General features: G+C 42.1%; 1 protein-coding gene across 1 annotated transcript; it reads left to right on the top strand.

Moving 5' to 3' along the window:
- Positions 1 to 133: 133 nt before the first annotated feature.
- Positions 134 to 27,349, top strand: ISX (intestine specific homeobox). The gene is made up of 5 exons (XM_074870253.1): positions 134 to 305; positions 7,957 to 8,199; positions 21,301 to 21,452; positions 26,008 to 26,124; positions 26,780 to 27,349. Exons 1-5 carry the CDS (start codon positions 134 to 136, stop codon positions 27,014 to 27,016), a joined length of 921 nt encoding a protein of 306 aa, XP_074726354.1. The 3' UTR covers positions 27,017 to 27,349.
- Positions 27,350 to 27,604: the final 255 nt, after the last annotated feature.

Raw genomic sequence — 27,604 nt, 5'->3', positions numbered from 1 at the left:
CAGCACTCCTGCAGGTCGGCTGGGCACAGGTGGGGAGAGACACGCACCTTCCCAGCTGCATGTTTCTTGGAGAGCACCGAGAGCTGGGAGAGCAGGAGAGGACTCTCTGCCCCGTGGCTGCTTTGGTGGGAAGATGACAGATCCCCAGGTGTATTCCGGCCAGGGGAAGCCCATCCTGTCCTTCTCCATTGAGGAAATCTTAAAGAAACCTTCTGCCAGCACCACCCTACGCAGTGAAACCAGGAACAGAAGTAACTACACTGAGAGACCTCCAGCCTTAAAAGCAGGATCACCCCTGGCCTTTGGTAAGTACCAGGTATGACAATGAAAATACTCCTTTCTTTTTAACCTCTAAAGCTACCCTGTTTGATTATGTAGAATTCTTATTCTTTAGCTTTTGTAGGAATCTGGGATTTCCCTAATCAGGTACAAATCATTCATTACATATACAGCAATAATCTTTAAAAAATACTTGCTTTCAACCTTGCAGTAGACTGGGCTCGACTGCCAGACTTTGGTGGGATTTTGTACATTATGAAGCCCCAGTGTCTTTGGAGAGGTGGATATGTAACCTGAGCAGTTATTGCAGGTAGCTCTCTTCAGTAACAGTGAGAAGTGCTTATTGTAAACAAATACATCCTGCTATCGTTCTCTTTAAAAAACAGTACTCTTGTTATTAAAAAGAAAAAAAAAGAATCACCTGTCATAAGGAAGGACAGGCATTCAAAGTCAGGAATCTAGCCTAAAACTGCTGCAAGTTAATGAAGTTGTTGGAGTTTCACTTATATCAAGAGCTGGCTGTTGTCTGGAATTACAGCCAAATCTCGTATCTGTACCATTTTCTGATACATCCAACCCTCATCCTCAAGCAGGAGAGATGGTCTGTAAGGGTAATGGTAGCTAGGGAGTGTTAGAACTCAACTGCTGGAAAAAGAAAAGAGAAAGCATTTGTGCTTAATCATTTCTCCTTATCATAATGGACACTAGATCCTTTCATGAACTAAATAAAACCAGCCAGTAGAAAACTAGCATGACTTCTCTCTTAGCAAACCAGCAAGTGCATTAGCCTTTTTGACTTCTATTTCCTCAGTTTAGTTAATTTGGCCTTGAGTGAACTTTTACCCCCACAGAAATTGTCTTTTTTTTTTCCTTAAACAAAGAACAATGGCGAACATTTTCTGGATGTAGTATTTTCTCTTTTTAATCTACATCTTCCATGAAAAGGACATGTTTTATGTATACAAACACATCCACTTAACTGAAGAATTAGCTGTAGTTTTAACAGAAAATTTTCACTCACCTCTCGCTCAGCTGCTTTCAACAAAGCTTAATGCTACAGTTTATTTTTTGCAACAGAGAGATCCTTTCATGGATCAAGACCCCATTTCCCAGGACACTGGAGGAACCACCCAGTAGTAAGGGAGATAGTCTTTTTCCAAAAACCTCACAGTCCAGTTAACCATTGCTTATTCACATGGTTTCAGCTCTTTTTATGACAAAACTGGATACTGACCTGAACTAAAAAGCAAACAAGACCTAAATTGGGAAGGAAACTACAGTGAAGTTAAGTGTAATGTTAGTCACCAGCTGGACTCCAGCCTGGTTCCACTAACGCTGCCTCTCAGCCATGTTTTGCAAAAGATCTGCACTTTCTTGTTCAACTCTGGAACAGGGTAACTTCACTGACCTCACAGCTCACAGGTTTGTTTCCTGATCATGGGCAGAGCCAGACCACAACATGTCTCACAGTTATGGGAGCCCCAAGCATTGGGGCTGAGTATACACCCACTGCCTTTGTGCCAGTACCTGCGACTTTCCATAGAAAGGGGAAGAGGGATAGCGTGCTGCTGAATTTTCACAGAACAACAGCATAATTGAGGTTGGATGGGACCTATCGAGGTCATCTGGAAGTCCACCCTGCTGCTCAAAGAAAGGGCAGCTTCAAAGATAGACAAGGGTGCTGAAGGCCATGGCTAGTGTTGCTTGACTGTTTCACCACTGGTACTGTTGGAGGACTGCAGCATTTAGAGGTTTCCTAAAGCTGCCAGTGCAGATTGGACCTGAACAACAGCAGACCCAGGCTATGTTTTAAATATGGTGCTGAAGCAGGTGAGAGCTTGGTAGTTTGTAGGGGTGGACAGTGACATAGCTGATGCTGGTGCAAGTGTAATGGGGCCCATGTGCCAAAGGAGCCCAGGTGCCAGGTTATGAAGAGGGGGAAATGCTGGTGTGAGCTCTGTGGGAGTGAGCTTTTATGAGCTGAAAGTCCTTTACACAGGGCCCATGGCAGTCACTTTGTGCCACTGGATCCAAAGTGAGACAGATACACCACTGAAAATGAAGTCAATGCTGTTCATAACATGGACCCTAGAACTGCATTTTAACACCATGAGACTCTTCTCTGGGAACAGAGAAGCGTGTGAGAGACTGGACCTTTTTGTATTAAGTCTGTTTGGCAATCAATATGTTGAAGCCCTGTTTCACTGTGTGCCTTGGCTAAATGTGCTGCTCCAAGCACAAGGTCTGACATATCTGTATGCAGGACGTGGTGGGTTCCTAGGATTGCATTACTGCACTGCCAGTACTGTCTCATCCCAAATTGCTCCACCTGAGAGTACAGTTTTTCACCTTGAAAGCAATGCAGGCAGAACAGCCAGCCTTTGACTTCACTTCATCACCTAGCCAGAGAGAGACTGTATCTGTAGCAAGAGAATATGGTTACTCTTCTCTCCCCTGCTAGAAAGCAAGGTTGAATTAATATACTTGATGCAATGTAAAATGTTAACTAATGAAAATAGTATATACACATGAAGATTCACTTAACTGTCACTGGAGCTGGGAAAACAGGAAAGCTGTAGAGATATTCCAAAATGTTGTACATTGCTTTTTCAGTTGATCATGGATGTTTAAAAAAGAGAATGAAAATGAAGCTTTTTCACTGTTGCTTTCTTACTAACAACAAAGAGATACCTAAGCTTATTACCCTTTGCTTTCCCAGCAGAACTGCCAGTTTTTCCAGATAAGGTTTATTTATTTCAGAAGTGCAATACCCTATGCTGTACATCTTGGGATAATAGCTGTATTTCATCAAAGTCATTCAACTTCATGCCATATAACACTGGCATTAAACAAGTTGTGTAAATAGTCAGCCATATCTAATTTGGCTCAGTGCTGGCCAAGGTCAGGAAACTGAAATGAGCTAGGGAACTTGTTGGAAATTCCAGGATGGGACACAAATCCAGCTGCTTTCCCAGAACAGTTCAGCAGCAGCAAAGAAGGAAGTACCACAGGTCAGGACTGAGTTATATCTTATTATGAATTTTAAGAACATTTCCCACATTCCATATGGTATGTATCTGAGCCAAGCCGTGATCCATGTAAGAGCAAAAACTGCCACCACACACATACTCATGGCTACCATAAGGTAAATGCCTAGGCCAGAAATTATCATCCAGCTCATCTGCTGATCTAGACAGTCTAGATACTAACATCACACTTGTCCTGAAGTCTAAATCTAGCCATTAAGAGCTGAGGAGATGGGTAGGACCAGAGGACCAGAAGATGCAGAATGTCACATATGAGGGATATGGACAAAGCTTACCCTGGAGTCCTTTCCCAAGAAAACCCAGGGGTGCTAGACCAGATGAATTCTAGAAGTTGCTTCTAACCTGAATTATTCTATGATTCTTTCACAAAAAGGATGTTGTGATGTACAGTGTCAGCCTCTCACAGAAAGCTGGGGCAGGACTTGATCATGTATGAGAAGAACTGTGGGTCTGACTCCTAAGTTCACAGGTTTTTGTGAGTGCAATTCCAGTGGGACTTGGAATAAGGAGTATGCAGTCTTCCCAGGAATGTTCGAATTCCCAGTTGCAATATTAGCCGTTTGTGAATTTACTGCACAAACACAACTACTAAATGACCTGAAACTGCAGCTGTTGATATGAAGTTTTTTGAGTTTTTTGAATTTTTGAAAGACTCATACCAAGTTAAAACAGGAATAGTGAACAAGAAGACATTTTTGTATTCAATCTATGCTTTCCCTCTCCTTTTTGTCACAGTGCCTAGAAAGGGTAACCATGGCCTTTGCAAGGGACACAAATAAACACCCAGCAAATGCTGATCTCCTCCGTGGTGCCAACTCTCATTTTAAATAGAGAAGACTAGCAGTCCTATTTCAGAAGAGATCCTTCTGAAATCCCTGGGAACTTGATTTCAATGTGCTTGAAAGTATATCTGAAATAATTGTTCACTACTCCTCTGGTTTCTGCCAGTGAGGTTGCACCACCAGGAACCTTTATGAAGTCAAGGACAGCTTGGGATGAGGATGTTACACATGGGAAATCAATAGCAAAAGCAGTACAGATACAGTAATTTTGTCATTCTGCCTGTGTTATGCACCATTATATTAAGGATATGCAAATTGATAAGAACACAACTGCCACTTCACACACAAATGTCAATATGGTGATTGTTTACTTTACCCTTAGCAACACTCCACCCAGCTTTATTGCAAAAGAGGAAACAGCTGAAAGAATATAACTGAACAGATACCACCTGGCCAGTATCACCAATTCACCCCACCTATTACAAGGGAAAACAGTCTCCTAAAAAAAAGGTTAAAAAAAAGATGTATAGAAGCAAGAGAAAAACAGCACAATAAAAAGCTGCACTTCTCAGTGACAGACTCTTCCATGTTTACAGCCTTAGTAAGACCCTAAAATCATAAGCCTTATGCCTACAACAGGTATCTCTCTCTCCAGTGATTACACAAAAAGGCTTAAATGGAACTTAGGCCATCTGAAATAACCTCCTGCTTCCAAAAAGAAGTCATACTATCTTGCCTGAAATTTCCCATGCTTTCCTACGTAATTGAAAGTCAAGCGAAAAAGACCATTTTGAGCCACAAATCAAAGTAATTTCTGTGCATGACAGTAACAAAATATCTCATGTTTGTGCCAGGCCATTGCCATCACTGAAGAAAAAAAAAAAGAAAAGAAAACTGCATTCCCTGGAGGAAATTTTACCCCATGCCAATTCGTAGTTATTTTTCAGAGCTCTCTGCTGGAGTCACATGAATATGCACCAAAAATTACTGTCTGGCCTAAAGAGCTAACACTTCAGACAGTCCCCTTGCTCATGACAAGTGCTACAGGAGGTTGCAACACAAACAGGACCAGACCTTGGGGCTCCTAACTCTCAGATATGTGCTTTAAACTCAGTATCATCTACCTTCAATCTTAGCCTCCAGAAAACTTCCTTGATTTTTCCAGCCTCTCTTTAAGGTTCATGACACTCTAATTTGCTTCTTTGATCCTCCCACTCCTTTTTACCAGTTTACAGGGACATTGGTATTTTCGCATCTGCCTAGGACAGTCTTCCATTCCCTCCCTGTTTTCTCTTCTTCAGCCTGTAATTATTCTGTCCATGTTCATACGTAAGGTGTGCTCATCACTGGGGTACATGAGCACCTCAAAGAAAAATTTTGGGGAGGATAGTTGCATATGAAGGATGAAGACATGTGAAGTTTTCTATAATTTAGAAAATGCCAGTGTCATTCTTAGAAAGCTTTAATCACTGCCCATAAGAGCACCTTGCTCAGGTATGCTTATGTTCCGCATTTCTGTAGGGTATAAGCACCATCAGTTCTTTAACATATTCATTTTCTCAGCATCACATCTAGCAAAGGAATGCAACTAGTCCTTAATTTATGGATGGCAGACTGAGATAGAAATCCTGGGCTAAGAACCCATACCAATACCAATACCAATATGCTCTGAGTTCTTGAGCAAATCACTTAAGCCCAGCCCCATGCTAGTGACCACTCCCAGGTCTATCCTTTTCCTTTATCCCACAAATATTGTTCGAAACCTCACCTGTTTTCTCACCAGAAAACTCAAACCTAGTTGATCCTAAAGGAATTAAATGAGACCCGTTTTGTACAATATGCCTCAAACAGAGAGGTGGACCTCATACGAGGTTTTTAAGGTCAGCATGGCTACACACATGCAATTGTGTTTAGAAGTTTACTCGAAGATTGGTGATAATTTACAAAGATAACATTTGAACAATCATCCTTTATTAACATGAGGCTTTGGCTAATTTCCAGAGCTCTTGTAACTGTATTTTCTTCATGTCAGTGTCAGCCCTCTGTAAAATTACTATTCTGTCGGCATTTACTGAGGGCAGAATTGCGTACTTTGTCTCCAGATGTTATAATTATCATTGCTCCAAGGCTGGTTACAAATAGAACTTGTTATTTGTTCAGAAAATAAAACTCTGACAAGTCTAAAAAGTGCTTTGTCAATGCTAGCTACTGCACCAAAAGTAAAATATATATTAAAAATTGAGTTTCCTCCAGTACAACATGTTGGAGTTCACACCTGCTGTTATTTAGATATGAGAGGGGAGAGGGGAACAACCATAGATGCTGCATACCCCAGAGCCTAGATGTGAGTGACTGCTCAGGAATGCAGTCCATTACTGCATTAAGATTTTAGTGTTTTTTGGTGGTAATAGCAGACAAACCTGTGCTGTCACATTCAGTTCAGGGTCATGCTAACAATGGAACCTAAATTCCCCAATATGTTACCTCTTACTCTGCCTTTCCAAGCAGAGAAATCCAGGCATGAAGGAGAACTACATCAAATTCCAGGTTTGCCATTAAAGCAACACAGACCCAGTTATCTTGTCTCTGAAGAGTCAAGCCTGAGCCTTGATTGCATCTGCCAAAGGCAGCACATAAAGCACTCAGAATTGGGGCTTATGATGAGGCTTTAATGTGGAAAAAAGTGGGTAAGAGAATGGGAGTATTTGGTATACCTCTCTTGGGATGCTAACAGCCACAAACAGCCCACTGCCTTGAACCACGAGGCTTCCCAGCATGTTATATTTCAGTGCAGGCTTTTCAAGGATGAGTAAGGACTCATACTGCATTCATGAGAGCATAAAACTCATCTGGAAGATCCTGAAAGTGCCCCTGCTACAGGCAGAGATGATGGTATTAGTAATAAGGCAACACCATAGCAGAAGAAAGATCGTGGCTTCTGTGACCAATTTCATCACCACTCAGGGTCAGGTGTCCTAGCATGTCACCACTGGTTACTGCTGAGGTTACCTTCAGATCCCACTGAGATTGTTTATAACACCAGTGCTCAAATCTAAGATAACCTTATGGCTGCACTTCATGAAAATGAGCCAACATGCACTTCTCTTATGTTTGTCCTGTCAACAAGAGCATGCAGGTGATTTCATGAAGATGAGTTGGCTGTCAGTACCTTCCTAGATATCACCAGTGTTGCCTGTCACAAAGGCAGATGGGAAATGTTGACAACCTGGGAAAAGGCTGCCTTTAAAATTATCCAGTGGCAGGCAGCCCGGATGTAGAAGAAATGGAGCTGAATCAGGGAAGACACTGACCTTTAGCATATTCTCTGGCCCATTGTCCTATAGGGTAGATGCACCTACAGAGACATTTAAGAAAGGACTAAATTTTTAAATGCATTTGGCATCCAGCAAATTCCATGGCAATCTTGCTGACAGATGGTCAGAGCAGCTCCACATCTACTGTACTTCTGAGTTCTTCAGAAAAGGCAGCCACTGATTTGGATACTGACAGGGAAGCTGAGCTTTCTTAATCATTTGGTTGTGTGTCCTTACTTCTACAGTCCTTTTTTGAAAATTTCCCACAAGGACCATTGAATGTTTTAAGGTGGAAGGAAACAGAGAACAGGCTAGATTTTGGGATCAAATTCACCAGGATCATGCCCCTGCAACATGAGGTCATCTTGTCATTGATGAACAGCGCAGAAGGATTAAGGCCTTTTTAAATATTACCAGGTTTGAATTGTAAAGTATCTAGAACACACCCATGCTTTTTTTTTTTCACACCAACTGGAAGGTGCACTGAACAATGGTTTCTTTATTCAAAGCTGTCTTGTGCTGTGTCCTTCACAGATTCCAGCAGCAGGAGTCATTTAGACTGTGACTTACCTTTCGCCAAAATGCTTCTCCCTGCCACATGCGCTGCACCTATGGTCACAGCAAAGAAAGTGCAGGCAACTCACTGCAGGAGACCTACTGACAGCCCAGTGTCCGTCCTGGGTGAGGACACAGGATGTGAACACCTGGAAGGCAAAAGAAAACACAAGGAAGAGGAAGATCAGCTATGCAATATCCCGGTGGCCCATCCACTTCATGGTGAGTGCTCCTATATGCAGACATTCTCCCAGAGTACCCAAAACCACAGCTGTTATCTTACAATGATGTATATGGCAATACCTAGCAACAGATGTCACAAAGATTTCTACTGCTAAGCTCCTGACTGAGTCATGGGGATGGTTCTTCAGTCTCGCCTTTGAAAACATGGAGACCCACCCTTTGAGCTAAAGATCTAGGTCAGGCCTGCCAACCCTACCAATTTTAGTGATAGGGACTGCTTTGGGTGTTTATTGCCCTCCTACTTGAGATGGCAGTCTACGGAGTTACCATGTTGAGCAGCCTCGCTCCCCAGGTTGTGCAACGCCCATTTCCTGGTAAATGTGCGTTGCACAACACAGGGAACGAGGCTGCTGAACATGCCGAATCAGCTCGATGTGTTCTGTACACCTTGGACCCACTGTACAGGTGATGAAGAGGTCATCGGCGTGCATACTGGCTAACTGTCGATGGGCAGTAGGTCTGGCATGTGAAATGTGTCAGGCCCAATTTTAAAGCCTGGCCATGTTGGTAGGTCTGCTAATTTCATTAGTTGTGAGCACTGGTAAACAGCAGTCTACCTCTTCACCAAAGCAAAGGACAATACAAATACACTTTGCCAATATGTTGCACAGAAACTTTAATCTAAATGGGATGCATGGTACCTGGACAAGACAAGTTGTTAACAGACAGACTGCAGTTTTTTAGTAGCATGTGACAAAAACTGCTTTAAGTACTTTGAGTTTTAGGAAAGGTTAATACAGAAATCATACTACACTTCAGAAAACAGGTTCTCAGTAGCTGCAGTAAGATGTTTCATGCATAGTTTGTTAATATTCACTCCTTTCTGAAAGGAAAAAACAAACCAATTTTAATTAAGTCCATTGAAGTCCATTGTGGCTTCACTGAGATTCACACATCTTCATTGGCCCATACTCTACAAGCTGGTAGTGGAAACATTTCTTTCTGTGAAGTATATTTGAAAGAAAAGGCTTGTTCCTGCTGCTGCTGCTATGGTATACATGAGTGTTGTGACAAGCTGCTGTCACCTCCTCCTCCTGCACAAGACAGCGTCTGTCTTGATGCAGAGAGAAGCCTTGTAAGATAACTGGATATTTTAGCTAACCTCTGCCCTGTAAGTTGGACACAGCTGATGGCAGCAGGGCAAAATCACATTGCCTCCTTGCAAAAGAGCCAGGGCTGTATGTATCTGGCACTCAGAGTTGCCTGTGAGTGCTAAAAAGGACTGTATTTCATGCAGTAGGGAGTCCCCAGCCATGGGGATCACACCAGAGCTGGGAGATGGCTTTCCCAGGGTGACAGAGGAGGGAGGTGGCTGTCCCAACTCAGCACTTAGCCTCATTGACCAGCGCAGTGGTTGGTACCAGCCTTATCAACAAAGCAGTGGGGGGAAGCATGTAATTATCTGCACAAAAATGAGCCAAGCTGAGCAGGCCCTTTCAATGACAACTTATTTTTTAAAGGCATTTTAAACAAAATCCCTCTGTTCCCTGGTGGCAGTAGGGTTTTGAAACCAAGCAGAGGTTTAATGATCTGCCATTTTCTAGGCTACTGGTTCCCGCAGTTGCCAAGCCTTTGATAGAACTGGCTGAAGGAGGGGGAGGATCCTAAAGCACTGGACTGGCATTTTCCCTGCAGTGCACAAACAATGATGTTTCAGATCCCGTTCATGCACTGTGTTGTTCTTAGCAGAGAGCCGGAGGCCTGGGTTTAAAATCCTTTCCAGCATCATGAGCTTCAGCCTCCTTCCTCTGCTTTATGTTAGGGGGGGAAGAACTGGCAGCTCTTTTTTCTCCTGCCTCTGGCTGTGGCTGGAGTCACCTTTCCCAGATGAGGTTAGCAGCAGCACCTGAAGGAGAGGTAGACTGCACCATCCCTGGAATCTGTCTGTAATCCTTACAGCTCTAGCTGATGGCATATTAATTTCTGTTTCCATGCCTAGCAACTCTGTGGTGCTTCAGATGTGCTTTTGTCATGGTAGCTATAAGCTGTGCCAAATGCCCATAGCATATGCCATGGAGGTGTCCCCAGGACCTTCCTCACATTCACACCAAGGATGCCTACAAGTGTCCAGGGGAACAGCACCAACCTGAGCAGTGGGAGAGCTTTCTGCTGTGAAAGACATCGGAAGTCCTTGGCTTGGCGTTCCCTCACCTCTTTTTCACAGCCCACTTCTATCCATATAAAACACCTGCATAATTTGTAAGGAAGGGTGCTAGGCTCTGACTAAGCATACACATCTGTATAGTTGTCAGGGAGCAGAAGAAATCAAGCATGCTGTACAATCACCTTGGAGGCGGGAAGTCTGGGGTTTGTCTGGTAGTTTTTTTGATAAGAGCAGAAAGATGAGGAGGCTATGACAATATGCCCTTCGTGGGAAGGTGGTTTGAGATACCAAGAGCACCCCAGCTGTGACCCTGACTGTGAATTTAGAACATATTTCTAGGAAACCCTGTAATACTGTAGTGTTCCTAAAATTTGCTTTTCCCACAAAATGGCTTCTGCGACTAAGCGGTTTAGAAATGCAGTGTCATTTAAACTAGATTTATGCCCTTATCACAAACCATTTACAGGAAGCAATGCCTCTTGCACTTTGCACTTAGAGGCTGCACTGTAAGCAAAAAAAGAGAAAAGCCCTCATATGCTAGAGACATGCTGACAGTGACATTTAATTTTGCTAGGCCCTCATTTGAGTTTGGAAGCTTTTGTTCTGAATGTTGGGTGCTTTCACCTGTGGCCTTATGCACAAAAAGCTCAGCAGAACTTTTTCATAGAGCGTGGTTCTTCGAAGCTGATAAAACCCATTTTAGAAGGAGACCATTCTGAGAGAGGCCTTACTTTGGAGCTGTGGGTACAGACTCTGCTTGGGCCAGCTCTCTGTGAAATGATTCATTGCTGCCATTTTGCTATGTGCAACCACCACCACTGCCAAGGTCTTCAAAACTTAAGAACAAGCAGGGCAAACTCTTCTGGCTATCAGCATCACAGCAACATGTCCATGTAAACACCCAATTTAAATGCTGAGCTCCCAGTTTCCTTTTAATTCCTCTGCTCTTGTGTGGCACCCTTGGGACTTGACCAATTCACAGCAGCAGAGCACTGGACCCTTACATGCCCCCACACACCTGCCTGACCTACAGCAGCTCCTGCCAGAGACTGCCATGTACAAGATCCCAGTGTAGTTCAGATCCTCACGGTCAATTCTTTTGCATGTCTTTTACGCATGCTGGGTCTGATCGTATACATTTGTGTGTGTGCACTGTAACTTTTTACATCCAAAGGCAGTGGATGAGTGTGCCCAGCATTGCACATGGGTAATGGTTCCAGTCCTCTGCTCCAGCAAGGAAGCAGTCAGTGCCTTGGAGAAGCCAGATAGCAGCATCACCTCAAGACGCTGGTGGGTGCCCAGTCTTGCAGGATTTCTTCTCTGGGCAATAATTCAAGTACAAGATAGATCAGGCTTCAATAAATGGAGCTGGCTCCTAAGTCTGCCAGAAACTGGGGGTTTCAGGCCATGGGAAAAACTGGACTAAGTTATTTCCTGCAGCTCGTGTTTTCATTATTCACTGTAGAGGAGGCTGCCAGAATGAGTCAACATCACCCAAATATTTCGACAGTAGAAATCCTCTGCACATTGCTGACTGGGCACTCAGGAATCTTTTTATTAAACTGTTTTATTATTATGATAGCATCTTTGATCCCAAAGCTTATTGACAAATTCTGGTTGGTAATTATCATAAACACAACAGGAAATATAGAGATGATCACAGATCTGGAGAACTTCCAGTATAAGTCATGTCCCCTCTGTACTGATGCCAGTCGCAGGCATCTTTATCTTAGTGTTTATGTTTTCTCTGAAGTCATAAATTAATTTGTACTGTTCATTTGTGGACAATATGGTCAAATCCATGTACCCCTGTGAAACAGCATGGTTTATCTCTTGCAGAACAGTCTTTTCTCCAATATGCTGACTTATCTTAATGTGTTTATAAAACACCCAAGAGACAATGAAGTAGTGTATAATCACAATCCCAGATAAATATCGGCTGCCCAGAATACGCCAATGGGACTGCAAGAAAGGGCACAAACATCCCTTTGTCCTACAGAACAAAAGGAAACAATTCTAAATGAAAAGGAAAATCAGGAGGAAAAAATAAATGCCTATATATATGATTTGGCTGCCATTAGCTGTCTCACCAGTCTTCTGTTTATCAGTGTGATAGTCCCTGCAGCCCCATGTCTCTGAAGTGCAGTATTCCTATATACATTCAGAAATGCAGCAGACAATTGACCTTGTTTTGGTGGATTTACCTGAGGTGTTGTTGAAGGTTGGTTCTTTGTTTTTCTCCCTCTTTGAAGACTGACCATGTACAATCACACCCTGGATATTAAATTAAAGGCATGAGCCTGAATCCTCTACTCCCACTCTTCAGACTGTATTCACATAGAAGTCCCACTGATACAAGCAAACGCTGAAGAAAGCAAAGCTGTCAGCAGTTGGGGGATTATCATAAATTCTGTTTGTATTGTTTCTTTGTGGGTTTTGGGGGTTTTTTAGTTACAGCAAATATTAGTATTCAATGCTTTCCTCGAGCAGCCCCTTCTTTCCTGGGAATTTTGGATCCAAAGGGTACATTATACAGGACCCAGAGGTTAATTTGTTCCTGCTAGTCAAATCTGTGTAATGTGACCACTTGTAAAGTTGATGGCACATCTTGATAAGTTTATTTCAAAGGTCTTGCGAGTACATATTGGCTTCTTCTTAATTGTTTGAGAACTTTTCATTACATCCCTGAGATTTGGTACTTTTAATTATTATTCTTTGAAATTGAGAGCAGGCTATTGTATTAGCAAATGCTTTATGCTGAAATAGGAAACAGCAGAGACTACATACTAAAATAATGATGGAATTATGCTTTCTTGGAGGGAGAGCAGTCTCTGAGGCAGGGATGTAAATAAACGTGTCTGATTGATGTCAGGAGGCTTGCAGGTACAAATAACCACAAAGAGCAAAAATAAAGTAGAAGACAGGCTGTGCAATCTGCAGTAAGCTCAGCTTTCTCCATGGGCAAATGGATGGTTTCTGACAAAGGTGGTTGACCAGAGACCCAGAGTGGGAAGAGCTGTGGAGAACATGTTTTCATTGTTAGGAACTGCTACTGGATTAGGCTGTCCACTGCTTTTAAAGTGAAGTTTGACAACGGCTGAACATTCACAAAACATACATTTCAACCTTGAGATTTAGCCAAATGGGGAAACTACACATATACCTACTCCAAATCTGCTTTGACCTGAAGGAGTTCATGAAGGTGCAGGTCATTTAGCCTAGGTACAGAACTGATATCAGGTGATGGAAACTAACACACACCTCTGTCAGTAGGAGTCCCTCAACCATGGCCTGCGTGCTTCTTCCTCCAGGTGTTTTGTGACCACTGCTTGTTCCAGAGTTATGCACACCACCATTTCAGGGCAGCAGCATTTGTAAACACTATCATAATTTTGCTGACAGATGGGAAGGGTTAAATTCACCAGGGGCTCAGGTTGATGGTGAGCTCCTTGGCAATGAACTGTCCACGGGAATAGTTTCATACATACCGTCTACTCCTTGCCAACTTCTCTGACAAGCAGACTAAGAAACTCCCCTGGCCACCACCATACAGCTTGCTTAAACAGGTTTCTAGCCTGGTATTTTTAGCATTCCTGCTCACAACGCCTAAAGTCTGTACCTCTCTGCATTTCAGCCTTGCTGTCAGGTGATTAGGCACTGTACTCTGCGCCAGGGTGGAAGCAACTCTCCATCAAGGAGTTGTGGACTGAAAGGAGGAGATCAAGCCTTTAAAAGTTCAAATCATGCTGCTCTGTCTTAACTTCAGCAATGCCTGAACAACCAGCAGCTGGATGTTAAATGCTGCATTTTGCTAGCAGGAGGCTCTATCCAGAGCACATTGTACCTATCCAATTAGGATCAGTCTCACTGGCTATGCCAGTCCTCCTTAACAAAGGCTGAAAAACCACTTCAATAAAAATTAGCCACACTGCCATACTCCCACCTAAATATTGCAGTGCAAGCTCTTTTGAAAGCTGTGAGCCACCTCTTTAACTAGGAGAAGGACTGCCATGGGCAAATCTCTGTACACAGACAAGCACGTTTTGTCCTGGTGCCATCATGACTCTGTAATAACTCTTTGATAAAGTTGCAATTGGTTTATTTGCTATGGGCTTGGCAGCCATGAGCGGAATGGCACCACAAAGAGCAACGTTCAGAAAAGCCACAAGAAGGAACCAGCTGGGAGACCCACATATCTGTAATTGGTTGAATTAAAAAGAAGAGAGAAACTTCTTTTAAAGTGGCTAAAAGGGAAAACCAGAACTTAATCAGATATAATGAGGCCCTTTTTCAATGCTTCTGAGTTTCTTTCTGAGAAACAAATGATACAGTCAACTTTGTTACACAGAGAAAAATATATTTCTGAGGATATGTAGCTAAAACCACTTCCTTGCTTATGCAACTGCCTTCTCTCTTCTTGTCAAAGCAGCAAAATCATGTACTGTGAGAGGGTGTCTGTCCAGAAATGTCAAAGAGGTTTGCAGCAAGATAAACTGATCCCACCAGTTTTCATCTACCTAGATTACATACTCCAAAGCAAATATATGCCAGCACTGACTTCCAGCCCTTCTCTTGGGGTTTTAGCTCCTTAACCCTCCAGTATATGACCCTTGTAATGAGAGCAACTAGGCTTGATACAGTCTTAGCCTGCTAATGGGCTAAGAGCAAATAGGAGATGCAATTGCAGAGGTAGCATTTATCTAGCTGATCCAGGTATGCAGGGCAGCTGAGAAACAGCAGTGCAAGGTGTACCGTAGGCCAGTGATTCTCAACCTGTGGTCCGCAGACCCCTGAGGGGCCACAATGTTGTCACATGGGGTCCGCAAAGGCTTAAAGCAGGGGCGGGGAACATCCAGCCCGGAAACATTTGGTCTGGCCCACAGCAAGCACTGCACCTCCTTTTTCCACAGCCCCCTCCCCTCAATGTTCCTCTCAAACCCCCAACCCAAACACCTGCCCTGACACGCTAGTATATTCGGTGCTAGTATGGTTGGTGAGACCCACTTTAACGAGGAGCTTTTTCTCTTAAAGACATTTTCTTAACCCAGCGGCCCTCTTTAGGGCCACAATGGGGCTGAAATCTGTTCCTGCAAGTGGTGGCCCTGGACCTGTAAACAAAAATATACGGTGACTGAACACAGACAAACAAGGGGGGAGGTGAGAAGAACTGTAAAAACTTTTCATCAAATTTTAATGTAAAAATTGGCATCAGAATTAGCATGTTAAAATACCATAAAATGGGCCATTTGAGCGAGAAGAGTGTTGATGCTGTTGTTTTAAATTCCTATGGAATCGTTGCAATAAAGATATTATAATAAGTGTATGCATTAATAGATTAATTTATTTCCTCTTCTCTCCAAATTTGAAGACCCTTCATGAGAAAATTGAAATAAATATTTGACGCAGTCTAGTGCTTTAAATCTTGAATTAAGTCTTGGTGGTCCACAGCCACAAAAGGTATTTAAAGGGAGTCCATGGTGAAGGAAAGGTTGAGAACACCTGCCATAAGCAATTTGCCTACTACAGACTATAGTCCAGAATGAATTTGCCCAAGTATGGCATTGCTGCAGCTGCACATATTTACTTAGTAAACTGAGGAACAAGCAGTAGTCTTTGGTATTGATTTGCTCATCTCTTGTAACTGTGTTATACTGAATAGTCAAAATAAGCCGTAATACACGAAACTAAAACTGTGTAAATAAGAAATTGCAAATGAGACTCTTTGAGCTATACATACTATTAACGCCTTAAATTTCTGTACTTTTTAGGAAAGGAATGGGGGGGGGGGCTTCAGTCCATGTGGGTATTTAGAGGTCAGAGATCACATAATAAAGTAAGTTGGGAAGGACCTTTGGAGACCGTCTTGACCAACCCTAACTCTAAGCAAGGCAAGTTTAAATCAGGATGCTTAGGCCTTTGTCCAGTCAAGTTTAGAATATCTCCAAGGACTGAGATGTCTCAGCTGCTCCAGGCTCACGTCAGACTACCTTCACGGTGAAAACACTTTTTCTTATTATGTAATCAGAATTTTCCTTGCTGCAACTTGTACCCATTGATCTTGTCCTTTCACTGCTCACCTTCAAGAAGAATCTGTATTTCTACAAAGTTCAAATGCTTCAACTTGCTCTAAGTCTGACCTAGTAATAAAGCCAGTTCTGCAGAGGATAAATGGAGCCTATTACTGAATTTAAAGGAGCTATACTGCTTTATCAGCATGAAGAATCTGGCCCTTCCAATGTCAACAGTAAGGCAATGTATAGACAGCTGTATCTCTAATCATCTGCAAATGCTGACATATTTAGCTGACTGGTATTTTCAGGCTTGGTTTCAGCAGTCAGCTAACCTGCAAATTACTTTCACAGAGCATAAAAGCACACTTGAATGTTGTCAGCTTTTACATAGAAAATAGCTCAGGAAACTCAGACAGTCTTATTTCCCCAGAGACTCTAGAGCCATGTTTGTAAAGCCAATGTTACACTTCCAACACTTTCAAGTCTTATATCTTCCACCCACATCCTTTATTAGACTGTAATTCTGAATGTTGTTGTTTGCTATGGGATCTCTAAGCTAAGGTCCCAAGGCAAAGGGAAGTATCAAAGCTACAGTCAGAGAAAGTTTCATTGTGCAAGAGAAAATGTTAACATAGAGTCCCAGATTTTTTGTATTTTTATAGTGGTTTTAAAAAAAAAATAAAATAGAATGACTGATTACTTATAGAAAAAATGGACTCTTCTAAATTTCCTACTGGCAAAAACGTTGATTAGTTCACAGGAGTCCATTTCGTTAGCAATTTAATTTCATTTCCAGTTGAAATCAAAGCCTATCCTTCAGTCTCTACTGGCCCATAGCTGACCTCATGCTATTGTATTTGTTTAATCTGATGAGTTTCAGCTTTGAAAAATCTTGTTTCAGTAGGATTGACAATTCTGAGCACTGTCTAGACCCTTCCCTTATGTAAGAGTCTCGTCTGTAGAACAGTTTACCTTTCAAGAAGGAAAAATGTGGAGGATATAAGAGTGAATTGATAGAGAGTTTCTTTTGCCCATCACCAAGTTATCTGGGTCATTTTCATACCAAAGAAGCTGATATGAGACACCAGCAACTCATGAGCCTTTTCTCTCTGAAGCCATGCTCTCTAGTCCTGGACACTTTTAGCTGCCAGTGTGACAGAATACAGTAAGATTATCTGGCAGATCTATTTCCCATCCCATCTCTAGCACAGCTTAAAATAATGTGTGGTTCAAGACAATGGATACAGCTGTCAGGTACCATAAGACATCTCAGCTCAACTAAGAGTTTCTTCCCAAACTTAGTCTTTGTCTTCTCATTCTTGTATATTCTTTGTAAGGTAGACTTTGCAGCTACTTCTAGATCTTCACTACTGAGTTTGTTTCACACCTCAACCCTGTAGAGATGGTATTCCATTGCTTGTAACAGCAGATTTCTTGAATCTATCTGGGTTGATTAATCCAGTGAACTCTGTACTAAGTGCCCTGCCAGCACCCACAACTTTTTAAGCTGGTAGCCAGGGGTAGATATCCACATTATAGTCTCTGGTGTGTATGAACATACTCTGTATGAAGAAGTCCTGCAGCTAGCATGGTCTAATAATGTAAACCACTCCTTTCTAGCTCAGGTAGTAATCTCTGGTTTGGGCACTAAAAGTCTTGCCTTAGCTTTGATTCCTCATTACAAAGAGGAGATGATAGCTGTCATCATATGTGCTTACAGGCAAGAACCAATGATTGCTGTTTGTCTGGTGCCCCCTGCGATGAGGTCTGATCCAGCTGGTGTTTGGCAGTCACTTCAATCCCATCATGGTCCCATTCAGTCATCTCAATTCTGCAGAGTCTGGTTAATGTATGAGACAGAGGGTTTATATTGCACTAAATCATTATTTGCTGTATTCTGATGGAATACTAAAAACCACCTTTTTTTTAATTTTATTTGATGTGACATCTTAGGTTTTAAAATGTAGATGGTTTCTTTCTTGTTTTGTATAGTCATGAAATTATACTTCATTAATCTTTTTTTTTTTAAAGTACATTGGGATTTTTTTGCTAATTCAGAAATCTTCCAGGACGTAGACAGGTTTGTTCTCTTTCTCCCGAAGGTTTTCTGATTGCTAGAAGGTACATAAACTGCCTGGGCATACAAAACCTGGCAGGACAAGAGCCCTGCCAGAATCCCAGTTGTTTATGTACAGTTGGGACCACAGGAGCAAGGAGGTGGTCACAGTTTGAACCTGGATCTCTTGCTCCACTCTGGAGGTAGACTGCAGCTTCTCCCAAGGTTTGTGGAGCCAGTCTTTTACCCTGGATAGAGGCAGGAGCTCAGCTCAGCTCAGTGTTCAGAGACATGTACAGGACATCTCAGGGAGGCCTCAAATTTCTGAGACCATGACAAGGTGAGGACAAACTTCACTTGTTGTAGGGATCTGCTATATGAATTTCTCTGTGCTAGAGAAATATAAATATCATACATTGTAATGATAAAATACAGCAGAGAGAATCATACTGTATGACAGAACATGATGGGCTTGACAAAATATCAGCTTGGTACTCAATCTTACTTGTCTGCAGTATCTCCCAGGAGGATATGGAAGCCAGTCCCCACAGAGAGGTGTGAGGTGAAAATCTTCCAGACAAGAGACACCAATATAAACTGTTAGCTTTACCGTATCTACAGGGAACGTAGTGTCCTGAGATTCATATTCTCAGCACTGATATTTCTCTTTTAATCCATATAGCAATAAATCCCCCTTACAGACATCTTTTGGGAAGGTTCCAGTAGATGCAACTTTGTAATTAGGAGAGAGGGTGCCCCTTGCTATCTTCAGCATAATTGCACAAAAATATTTCTCATTTCAGATCTCTGCCCCAGTAGTGCCAGCAAGATTCAATGTAAATAACATTTTTCTCTTGGGGCTGAAGCCAGCGCTGCAGTCTAATGAGTAGGAGTACTTTGATAGGCCAGTGAAAAGTCTAATGATACGGATCTAACTGTGTTGGACATCAGCTTTATTAGGCTGCTTCTGAGATATGGGAGTATTGACGGTGTTTATGACAAGTGACACTCCTTGGTTATTCTTGCATGATTAGTTTCCTTTCAAAGTACCTGAAAGGTTTAGAAAAGATGAAATATGCACAATGGAATATATTCACTTACTGGTCCCCAGATACCATGTCCTAGTCACCTTCTTACCAAGTCAATGGACAGAATTTTTTATTCCTTATTTTCTGTGTCAACAGAGTCACAATGAAGTTTTGATTGCAGAATGAAAAATGTCATTTTCTGGTTGACACAGAGCCCAATTTATATTGGCCAAGATGTTTAGTTACCTTTTTCACTGCTTTAGCCCCCAAAAGGAGAAGTTTATGCTAATGGTTGAACAAAAGGGGAAAAAAAGTACAAAGACTCTTTGAGGGACTAAGCAAACCTCTGGTTAACTCTTCCCATTAGGAAGTGTGTGCATCTAGTTACATAGTATGAATTGATAGTTGTCATCAGACCATGGAAGACCAAAAGCGTTTATTCAAAAATGTTATTTTCTTGAGCAACATGGTGTCATTGCCAATTACTTCAGGTCATTGAGTAGCAAGTTCATCAGAGTCACTAGTGATATTAGAATTTTTATGCTCCTATCAGGCTGCAGTTTTCCAAGCTCTATAGAAAAAACCCCGTGACTCACAATGCTTGGGGCATGGCTTTTCGTGCTGGTCATTCAGTGTCAGTTGGAAGATACTCCATTTGTGCATCAGGGAGGACTCAAGCCTTGGGACGAGGCTGAACTCCACATTCTGCAGATCAGCTGCCTTTAGAGCTCACTTCTGCTGCTCCTTTCTCCTTCTTCCTTGCAAGACATCAGTCCATCAGCATCATTTCAGAGCAACCTAGACCTTATTCTAACCTACACCAAGTGGCTTAGAGAGTTCATGATCTAAATAAAATACCCTGGTGTAGGAAGGCATTTCCAAAACAGTGTAGGAGTGCTGAGGGAAGTCTTTAGTATGGTCAGACCACAGCAGGTGAAGGAATGGAGCAGTCTAAGAGTCCCCTTCGGAATTCACAGCACCCAGAGTTCCCCATATGCTGCTCCATGGGTTTTAAGGCCTTGTAGTTCTTAAGGTTAAGCTTGTTTAGAAGATCCCCACACCACAATGGCACAGTCAGGAGAATACCATGACTTTTCTGTGTAAGGTAACATTTTTTATGCCACTGTCACACTGCAGTGAAACTGCTGGCTATCCCTAAATACTATCAAAGTAATGGTATGGGAAGAGAGCAGCAGTCAGTCAGTCTGGAACAGTTGACTTTCCTCCACAGCATTCATGCATTTTGGGTACTCTGATCTTGCATACAGGAAGAGAAAATTAAAATCGATAGAGTGACAATAGAGTAAAATAATACCTCGGAACTTGAGGAAAGCTTAGTAAGACTCATATGACAGGAAAGAACAGGGATGGAAAATTTGTGAGCTGAAAGAAAGATGGTGATTTTTTACAGGCATCAGAACAGCTCCAAGACAAGATGTAGTATCTACTCTCATTCCATTTACATTAAGGGTTTCTTCACAAATAGTTAATAAGTGATTATAAATTAGCCACAGATGTGTGCATGTGACAGACAGGAGCAAAAAGGGGTCAAAGGTTGGTCCAACACTAAAGGACTTTGATGACAAACCCACTACAGGGCTAGCGTGGTTAAAATACATAGGGTTTTGTAGCTGTGGATCCATGGAATTAGCACTGCAAATAGCGACTTTTGACTCACTTCTTGAATAAAGGAGCTCATTCACATCCACTACTGGGTCAGGAGACAGTCACCTATGGTAAGTACACCTCTAGAAGGTGTTGGAGGTGCCATCTCAGCTGCATAGCAATCCTCAGAAATTGCTGTATCTCTGAATCTGAATCTTCTTGTGGGTCTGTGGCCTTTTCCTGTAAAATGCGATACAACTTTCCTTGTTTGCACAGTTGAGAGGAAAGGGAAACGGAGAATCCGGACAACGTTCACAGCTGAGCAGCTCCAAGAACTGGAGAAGATTTTCCAAGTGACTCACTATCCAGATGTCCATATTCGCAATCAACTGGCAGCAAAGATAAACCTCCCAGAAGCCAGAGTTCAGGTACATTGTGTCTCCAAAAGGCTATGCTCACTGCACCAATTCTTTATTCAGAGTACATTTTTAATAGTTTATGCCTGGGTGACAACGCTAATGAAATATGTGACCTCTCTGTTACCTTAAAGAGGAGGCCAGTATCACTCTTTTCCCTTTTACAAATAAGGAAAAAAGTATTTGTCACCCAGCTGGGACTAACCAAATGGGATTAATCAAAGAGTTAACAGGAGCTCTAAGCATACTAAATGCATAGCAAATAGGAGTTACAGATGATTATGAACAACCTGTTGGACTCTGTAGCAACAGAGCAGCCATTTATTAAAATATTTCTTAATCGTTTATCAACCTTTTATAGACTAATGTACATCCCGTACAAACTGTCATCCACATCCATCTTCTACAGGGTCTCAAAAAAAGTGAAAATAACTGCCCAAATGAAAATTCTTTCTGTATTTTGATATCACAGGCTTTAAATGCCCTGGCTGTAATTTCAGTGCACAGAGACTAATCCAGTTCCCCCCAGCTGTAATGTAGTCTCACTGACTGAGCTCAAAATTGACCTCAAATGTTTACTGCTTATGAAATCTGCTACATTAAAATATACATACCACTGTGTATTGGCATTTGGTGTTGGTTTACCAGGCACTATTGTGACAATTTTTGCACAAGGCAGTTTCTGTACTTGCTGTAATGCTAGTCATAAGTGTACTTCTATGCACATATCCCACTCTAACAATCAAAGTTCAATACAGAGCAGTTTATTGACTATGACATGCCTGGGACTATCGACTAACCATGATGATATTGCTTCATAGTTAAGTGACAGGGAGAATTAGAACAGCATAGCTATAATATGCCCAGTAGTGATATCAGTGCACCCACAATGCATTTCCAATGGTATAAAGCACAAGCTGGGTACTAGTCAGTGTTCCCAACAGAACAGCAAATCACATGAAAGAACAGGGCGATCTTCTGTTTAAAAACTTATTTATAATCTCTAGGGGTAAAAATAAAATAGTTATCATGGGAAACATCAACCAGAGATGTACACAAAGGAAGTAAAAAGCCCCTCATGTATGTATTACATATGGCAAATTCCCAATTCAGACGGTGTTACACAACACAGGAAATTCTGAGTTTGACCTCATCTTGGCTGATAAAGGGAAACTGGCCACAGAACTAAAAATTAACAGTAACTTAAGTACAAGTTGTAACTTTGACTGATTGCATTTGCCACATATAAACAAAACAGACTGCAGAGAATTCATATATGATCTTGGTACTTTGAAATAATAGTTTTGACAAAGCTAAAAGCAGTATTATCAAATCACCTCAGAGAGATAATTTAACTGGGGGAAAACAAGTGAGTAACCATTGGGTAACCAAGTGAAACAGTTCATAAGTGTGAAAGAACTTGTGTCCTCCAATCAAGAAGCAAAGGGATGATTGCTGTGAAACAGTTTAAGTGGATACGTGGAATTATATCCCTGTATGTGTGCATGCCTACATGCAATGCAAAATGAAGAATGCTGATGAGTAGATATTAGAAACAAGAAATTATAAAAAATGGATAAACAAGGCAGAAGGATACAGGCCAAAGCTTTGGTGAGAAAAATTAAGGATCATCAGAACAACTCAATAAAAGTCCATTAAGAACAAACAAAAAAATGAACAATTATATTGATCTGTTACTTTATAGAAGCAGTGGAACTGTCAAGGATAATGCAGAAATGACAAAGATGTTCAGTCATAATTTCTGCTCTATCCCTGGAAATGTGTCAGGTAAGGCTGTAGTATCACACAATGATGATGAGACACTTTCCATAAGGACAATGTTGAACAGCAGCTGCTACAGACAGATATTTTTAAATCCAGACATCTAGGTGACTTACCTCCAGTAGTTGTTAAAAAGCTGCTTGAGAAGCACTTTGGGTCATCAGTGTTGATATTTAATCAGTCCTGGAGCACAAAAGACATTCTAGGGGCCTTGAAGAAATTTAATATTGTGTCAGTATTTAAAGGGTAAACAGGACAACCAGATAATGACTGGCCTGTTAGCCAAACATTGATTTTTGGTGAAACAGTGATAAAGCCGATATGAGTCTCTGTTAATGAAGAATTAAAGAAAGGGTAATACATTTAATACTTATCAACACTGGTTTATGGAAAATAGGTGTTGTCAAACTCATCTTTTTATGATATTATTGGTGACAGTTTTAAACTGAAAGAGGGTAGATTTAGATTGGATATAAGAAAGAAATTCTTTACAGTGAACGTGGCAAGACACTGGAACAGGTTGCCCAGAGAAGTTGTGGATGTCCCATGATTGGAAGTGTTCAAAGTCAGGTTAGACAGGGTTTTGAGCAACCTGATCTAGTGAAAGATGTCCCTGCCCATAGCAGAGAAGTTGGACTACTTCATCTCTAAAAGGTCCCTTCCAACCTAAACCAGTCTATGGTTCTATGGTTCTATGACTCTATGATTCCATGTATTTGGTTGATAAACGTAATTACATGGGTGGCATGTCACTGTAAGTACCTTGACTTGGTCCTGTGTCCTGCTTGGATTAAGAAAACAGAGCAGATCAAATAGCATATGCTAGGAGACAAAAAGCTAGGTCTGCAACAGGTGTCTGATTACCAATGAGGACATTTCGAAGGTGGTCTCTCATAGGAACTATTTACTGACACAAAGGTGAATTTGAACTACAAAATCAGTAAAATCTTTAATGATAGTGCTATGAAATGGTAAGAAGATTAGGGGAGTGGAAAATAATGAAAAGGCTGATTCTACAGCAAGCTCTGGATCATTGGCCATGTGTCTGCAAGAGAACAACAAACAATCTTACAGGGCAACAAATAGAAGCCATTCCTACAACATGGGGCACGCCACCCTCCCTCTGCACTCTGTTTTAGTTTTTGTTTCTTTGGATAACCTGCTGACCACTGCGAGGGCAAATGAGTCTTTTGTGAAATGTCAGGCAGTATTAAGGAGGCACTCATCCCTGGCTTTAGCACTGGTGTGACTTTCATGAACAGACATGGGAACACTGTGCTCTGTCTCACTGCCATAGCTCAGTAACACTGGAAAACTGAAGGTTAGTAGCATGCAGAGAATAAATTGTATCAGTAACTTGGTATCTGTGGTGGACAAAGCATGGAGGAATAGGTCTAAATCCCAGTAAAAGAAATACAAGGTGGTCATTGAGAAATCATTTTAGGGGTAAAGGTGTTGGAGAGCTGGTTGCGCAAAAAAGAGCAGTTCGGTCTGTGAACACAGCTTTGCCTTTATTAAAAAAAAAAATAATAATCCCTGAAATGAGGACTTTATCCCATATGCAGACTTTGGAAGGAGCACTTTAGAGGTTGAATTTTGTCTTTAGTTTCCCCTCTGTCAATCACTTTGTCGGTGTTAAAGAGGAGACATCTTTATGGTACTGTTTCACCATATAACTCCTGCATGGTAGAAAGGGAATGGATCTGTTCATACAGACTAAGCAGTTCTCAAACACATGCAAACCCAGATAAACAAAGCTGCCCTTTCAGTAACCTCAGATACTGCTAACTATCAGCAATATAGCAGAGGGCTCCTGATATTCCCATTACTTTCTGGGCAAGAGATGCAGAAATAATTGAGCTGTTCATTATTTGGTTTAAAAAACATATATATTTACATCCAGTAGCATCTGGTTTTGATCACTAACACCTTGTGTTCATGTGCACCACTTGCTTACATTCAAACAGCAAGTTCCTAAGCCAGCTAGAAACTACAGTGGAAGGGGAATTCAACTTTTCACAGCAATGCAGCAAGATGCACTACTGTGGCTGCACAATAAACGCTTGTGTGCCTCAGGCAGAAGCCAGATTGGTCAAATCAGTTGACAAGTGAAAGAAAATCCCCTGAAAAAATTAGTTGTCTGTTTGCCAATGCAAAAGAGATGGCAGATAACATACTCAGACTGCTGAGTGATTTAGTAGTTTTCATCCCCTTGGGTCTTTTGCTTAGGTCCCTTATATGAATTTCAAAATGTTACCAGCTAAATATAGGAAGAATTACTACATCTCCACTGGTGACACATTTTTATTGCAGCGCAGCAAAACATCTAGGTGGGTCTTTTCCCAGTCTATTCACTTGGGAACAGGGTGAAAGAGCCCTGTTGTGCAACAAATCACACCTCCTAGGGAAAACAGAATGCCGTGTACCTTGACTGCTGCAAAGCTTTGACTGAAAAAGGATCTGCTTTCCCAGGAGAGTCCTGGAATACCTGCTGCACCCTGTGACACTGTCTTTCCTTGCACAGGGAGATCCTAGCTCTTCTGTGAGCTGCAAGAGAAAAGAGGCTATGATGATAGTCCAGAGACCCCACATGCTATGCAAAGTGTGAAAGGTGCTGTGTCAAACCCAATGTTTTCCTTTAGATTCAGCCCCTGGTTCTTGCTGAGCTGAAGGTCAATGCTTTTTGATGCTCACTTAGAGAGAGGAGGGAAAGTAGTTGGATGTGAGCAGCTTCTCCTTCATCTCCTGTTCATTTCTGTGCCTTTTCTTTCTTGCCTGTATCCAGATCTGGTTCCAGAACCAGCGAGCAAAGTGGAGGAAACATGAAAAATTTGGCAACTTTGGTGGCCTTCAGCATCTAACAGAAGTTGATTTCATCCCTGCTCCCAAGTCAGATATCACAGTGAGTATCAGAGAGTATGTGTAAAGCCACTGAGGGAGACATAGTTATCCTTCACCAGGTCACCTCTTCACATGGGACTATCCTGGAGAAGGAGGACTGGAAAATACAAAAACGGCAATATGATGAAAAGAAATCCCAGCAAATATGGGCAAATAACACATTTTTAAATTAAATTAAACCTGTTTTGTGAATATGCTTTGAGGTATCTCTTGCAGGATGATACTTCCCCATCTTACTTCGAAATCACTTCCCTGTAAATCATACTTTGATTCAAAATATCTTTACCTTCAGAAATTTCTTGAACAGGAAGAAATATGATATTTGCAGCCACAAAGCTATGTTTCTTTATAGACAGTATATCTTTACAACATCTAGCCTTGTTAGGCTGACCAGTGCTTTTTGCCCTTGACCCACGTCCTTGCCAAGTCCAGGACAGTTAATATTATCTAGTTTGGCACACAGGCTCTTCCCCTGTCACAAGTTTTTCCCTAGCTAGAACAAAGGGTATTTTGCCTTGCTGCCTGGGTTTTAGGGAGTCTGTTCTTCTAAACTTTTCTTCTTAATTACTGAGCACTAGGGAAACAAATAAGGTTGATCGTAAATTGTATCTAAGTCTGTATTGATTCACCTGAGACTGCATTTTTATTCTTGAAAGGCTCCTAGCTTGATGCCAAGAAAGCTCACTGCTACCATCCCTGCCGTGGGATACTACTCACCGCTGCAAGGGCAGCTGACAACTGCCTGGCTTCCCAGCACGCTCTCCTTCATCCCCCACCACTTGGAGCTGCTGCCCTTCCCAAAACCGTACTTGCTCTTCAATGTCCTCCCCCCTTACAGCATGCCACTACCCCACAAATTGGAAAGGAGCGGTATCTGCGCCAGTTCCACATAGAGAAGGATATGGGGGAGTGAGGGTCTTTGGGGGCACACTTTTCTCACCCATGACCATTTTGGGGGTGTGCAGTTCCTCTCCTTGACAAGCCTGCCAGGACGATGGATGGCCTGTGGTGCAAGGTCAGCTTGCTTGCAGAAGTGCCACCACAAGTCACTGCAGCCTAGAGAATGTGGGTGAGAACCACCATGGACCAGGAAGGAACTCCCCACCTGCCTGAGGAGCAGCATGCTCTGTAGAAACCCAGCCGCTCAGCTGAGAGCCTCTCCCTGGGGGGACAGTGCACCCAGCAGCCCTGCGAAAGGACTAGGATTTTACTCAGCCCTGAGACAACACTGGATGACCCTATTGTGCTGGTGGCTTGGGGCAGCCAAGATGCCTGCAATGAGGAGTGCATAGCCCCAAGGTCCAGCCAAAACAGCCTTTCTCTGCAAGTTTAGGTAGCTTTCCTCATAGTTTCTGGTCCTTGTGCACTGGGGGGTGCAAGGAACATGTTTTGGTTAAAAATCAAACTTTCAAGATACTTTTTTTTTCCCAAGTAGTCAATGATGGAGGGGGGCGGGTTTGATTTGCTGTTTGTGTTTTTGA

Source organism: Strix uralensis, chromosome 5, assembly GCF_047716275.1.
Source record: "Strix uralensis isolate ZFMK-TIS-50842 chromosome 5, bStrUra1, whole genome shotgun sequence".
Classification (NCBI taxonomy): domain Eukaryota; kingdom Metazoa; phylum Chordata; class Aves; order Strigiformes; family Strigidae; genus Strix; species Strix uralensis.
Note: the sequence above shows the minus strand (reverse complement) of the source record. Positions and strands in the feature narration are given on the sequence as shown.